This window comes from Bidens hawaiensis, unplaced genomic scaffold (assembly GCF_021521415.1).
Source record: "Bidens hawaiensis isolate Kalapana, Puna unplaced genomic scaffold, B.hawaiensis_p1.1 tig00005189_1, whole genome shotgun sequence".
NCBI lineage: Eukaryota > Viridiplantae > Streptophyta > Magnoliopsida > Asterales > Asteraceae > Bidens > Bidens hawaiensis.
This window is the reverse complement of record NW_027491334.1, coordinates 1,990,981-1,994,331: the sequence shown is the minus strand read 5'-3', so window position 1 is coordinate 1,994,331 and position 3,351 is coordinate 1,990,981. Positions and strand designations below refer to the sequence as shown.

Below are 3,351 nucleotides of genomic sequence, written 5' to 3'. Positions count from 1 at the left end.
CGATGTTGCATTCAAGAACAATAAGAACAGAGTACGCAGAATCAATGTTTTAATTGTGTTACATATAACTCGAAACTCTATAGTGCAAATATATGGCTTTCCTTTCCATTCTCTCACATTAAATCATATCATGAGTGACCACATACTCTCTTATTACATATAATTTGAAACTTATCAAGACAAAAATCATTTTACGATAAAAATGACCAAAAAAAGGGAACTTTAAAAATATAGATAAATTAACCAAAAAGTAGTAGACTCCTGATGATGGAAAAAAAATATAGGAGCTATTGCATTAGGAGACTCCTGATGATGGAAGCTTGGGTGGAGTCTGTGTTGTCCAGCAACTCTGACAGACGATCGCTTAAGTCTTCAACTTCCCGATGCAAGCTTCTAATATAGCTGCATGTCTCTTGCAGCACCCTCGCTGCCGACACCTGCAACCATCAACCATCAACCATCAATACTATGATATTTTGCTTTCTTACACAAAAAAACTTATGAATTTGTATTTGCATAGTGTAAAAGTTGTTAACTACCTTATCCGAGCAGCGATTTCGAACTTCAGGAAGAAGTTGATGCAATTTGGAAACAAGATCATTGATCTGGTCATCAGTGATCAAAGTAGATCCTGACTGCCTAGATCTTGATCTTCTGGTCGACATTTGTTTCCTGGAATTTATGTTTATTAAAAGATGAAAAAACTGATAGAAAGATAGATGCATGAGTCAAAACTGTGGGCTACTCTTCAGTATAAATACCCTCCATCCTTACTTTGAAGGTGCCGGTAACATGACAAGTGATTTAATATTATGTTTGCGCATTATCTTAATATAAGGACTGAATATTAATAAATAAAATATATCTTATTAGCTTGACAACTATGAAGGCAGTATAAAAAACGTTTATTTGAATCTAGAAAACCTAGAAATTGAATAATCAAATTCTACGTAGATCACAAGTAAGCATGAACTTCTATATATATAAAAGTACACTCTTAGTTAATATTTACATGCATGCATATATATATATATATATATATATATATATATATATATAGGAGATGGATCAAATACAAATAGAATATCTGTACTAAACATACAAACTGAATAAAACCACCAAACCCTTCTCCATCTTCTTCCTTATCCGACCACCAGACCCATCTCAATCTTCTTCCCCCATCTTATTCCTCATCCAACCACCAGACCCATCTCCATCTTCTTCCTCATCCACCACAAAACCACCGGACTCCAATCACTCCACCGCCAACCTCAGCCACATCTCCTTCAATCAAGGCTATGTTGTCTCGCCGCCGAAACCAACCACAGCTTTCGTATCTAAAACTGCGACAAATCCGGCGAGACTTTTGATTCTATTGGCGGCATCATCGTCGCTTTCTGCTACAACATACTCGATCCAATCGGCGTCGACCAACCACCAGAGCCGATGTATCGTTCTGATCGGAAGTTAAATCCCTACGTCTTGCCGGATTACTGTGATGATATTAGAGAAGATATGTGTTTACAATTTCGTTGATGAAGCTTTTTATAACAGACTGAAACAATAAAACGCACGATTTTCCAATCAATTTTGTAGTTACTGTGGTGTTTTTGAAGCAAATAATTTGAGAAAGAAGAAGTAGATTCAATAATTACTCTCTTTGAAACAAGTAACCGGATGAATGAATGAATAATTGCTTTAAGCGATTGAGGCTAGGGTTTACGAGGAAAGTAGGTAAATTACCTAATAAATTAAGTGAAACAGAGTAATAAAATTACTCTATATAGGTTACAAATAGAGTAATAAAATTACTCTATTTGTAAACTATAATTACTCTATTTGTAAACTATATAGAGTAATTAAATTACACTACAAACATGATTTTCATTTATTTACAAAAATGCCGCCGCCTCCAATTTTGTTCTAGTTCGCACGCTTCGCACGCGTTTTCTATTTGTATGTTATCTTTACCCTATATATATATATATACATATATATGGAGAGAATCAAAAGAAACTCATCCTTAGAAATAAAATTAAAAAACTCTTAAATAATTATTTTTAGCTAAAAAAAGTTATTTTTAAATTTTCCTTTCTTCCATTTTTCTTATATTTTGTTACTCTTCACGGGAAAAGAAATTAAAAAAAAAGACGTTGTAATGTATATTACTGTGCGATACTGTTGAATTACGTTTGTGTAATACTGAGTATTTTTATGTTTAATAGTGTTTAATTGTATATATTCAATATTTGTGTATTGTATATGTGTGGTAGTATTGTATTATATACAAAAATATATAAAAAATAATAGCCGATGTAGTTCATATGTGCATTAGTGTTATATTATACATACGTACTAATGTGTATTCGATGAGCGCGTTAGTCTTATATTAAATATATACAATAGTATGTACAAATATGTGAAATAGTGTTAAATTCTATGCAATGAAACACTCTTGTATATATGCAATACACACTATTGCACGTATGTACTATACCTATGAGCTTACCGACGAGTTTTTTTTTTTTTGTTTTTTTTTTTTTGGACAATATCAACATATAAAAATAATGGGAAAAAAACTATATAAAAGTTTTTAAAAATTTAAAAATAATTCTTTAGAAGTTTTTAATCTTTTTCTTTAAAATTAGTTTTCATTTGATCCCATAACTGATCCTTTCTTTACATAGGAGTGGGATTTAGAGAGAACTCATATTAAAGAGAGAACTAATAAAAATTAATTTTAACGCTTTTTTTTTAATTGTAATTTATTTTTCTTTCTTCCTTCTGTTAAGTTAATATTGTTCATAAAAAAACAAAACTATTGACGTAGTGCATATGTGCAATATTGTGTATTGCATATATACAATAATGTTTCATTGCATATAATATAACACAATTGCATTATATAATACACACCATTGAATATATGCAAATACAACACTATTTCTTGTATGTAATACACACTAATGCATATTTACAACACTAATGCACATATGCACTATATCGTTTTTTTTTTTTTGTCACACCTCGACTAGCACAATGCGGAAGCGTAAAACGGGAATGCAACAGACACCTCTGGTATCAACACATTGTTTATAAAGAAATATCACAAACTAATTTACAATATATTACAATTCATTGTTCTATCATTGTTTTACAGTCTAGGCGATACAAACAAAGCTAGTTCGTTAACTATACGTTCTTACTACTAACACCCTTGCCTCTATTCACATAGTATCAACCACACACCTTGGGCAAGTAACAGATCACCAAATCATTCCGATTTAGGTACACCTGAAAATCAGTTTAAAACGGGTCAACTACTAGAGTTGGTGAGTTTCACGAGTTTCA

The 3,351-nt window shown here is 31.6% G+C and overlaps 1 protein-coding gene across 1 annotated transcript; it reads right to left on the bottom strand.

The window, feature by feature from the left end:
- Positions 1-287: 287 nt before the first annotated feature.
- On the bottom strand, positions 288-677 carry LOC143629349 (transcription factor PRE4-like). The gene is made up of 2 exons (XM_077098649.1): positions 540-677; positions 288-437 (listed from the first exon to the last, which is right to left on the bottom strand). Exons 1-2 carry the CDS (start codon positions 663-665, stop codon positions 288-290), a joined length of 276 nt encoding a protein of 91 aa, XP_076954764.1. The 5' UTR covers positions 666-677.
- Positions 678-3,351: the final 2,674 nt, after the last annotated feature.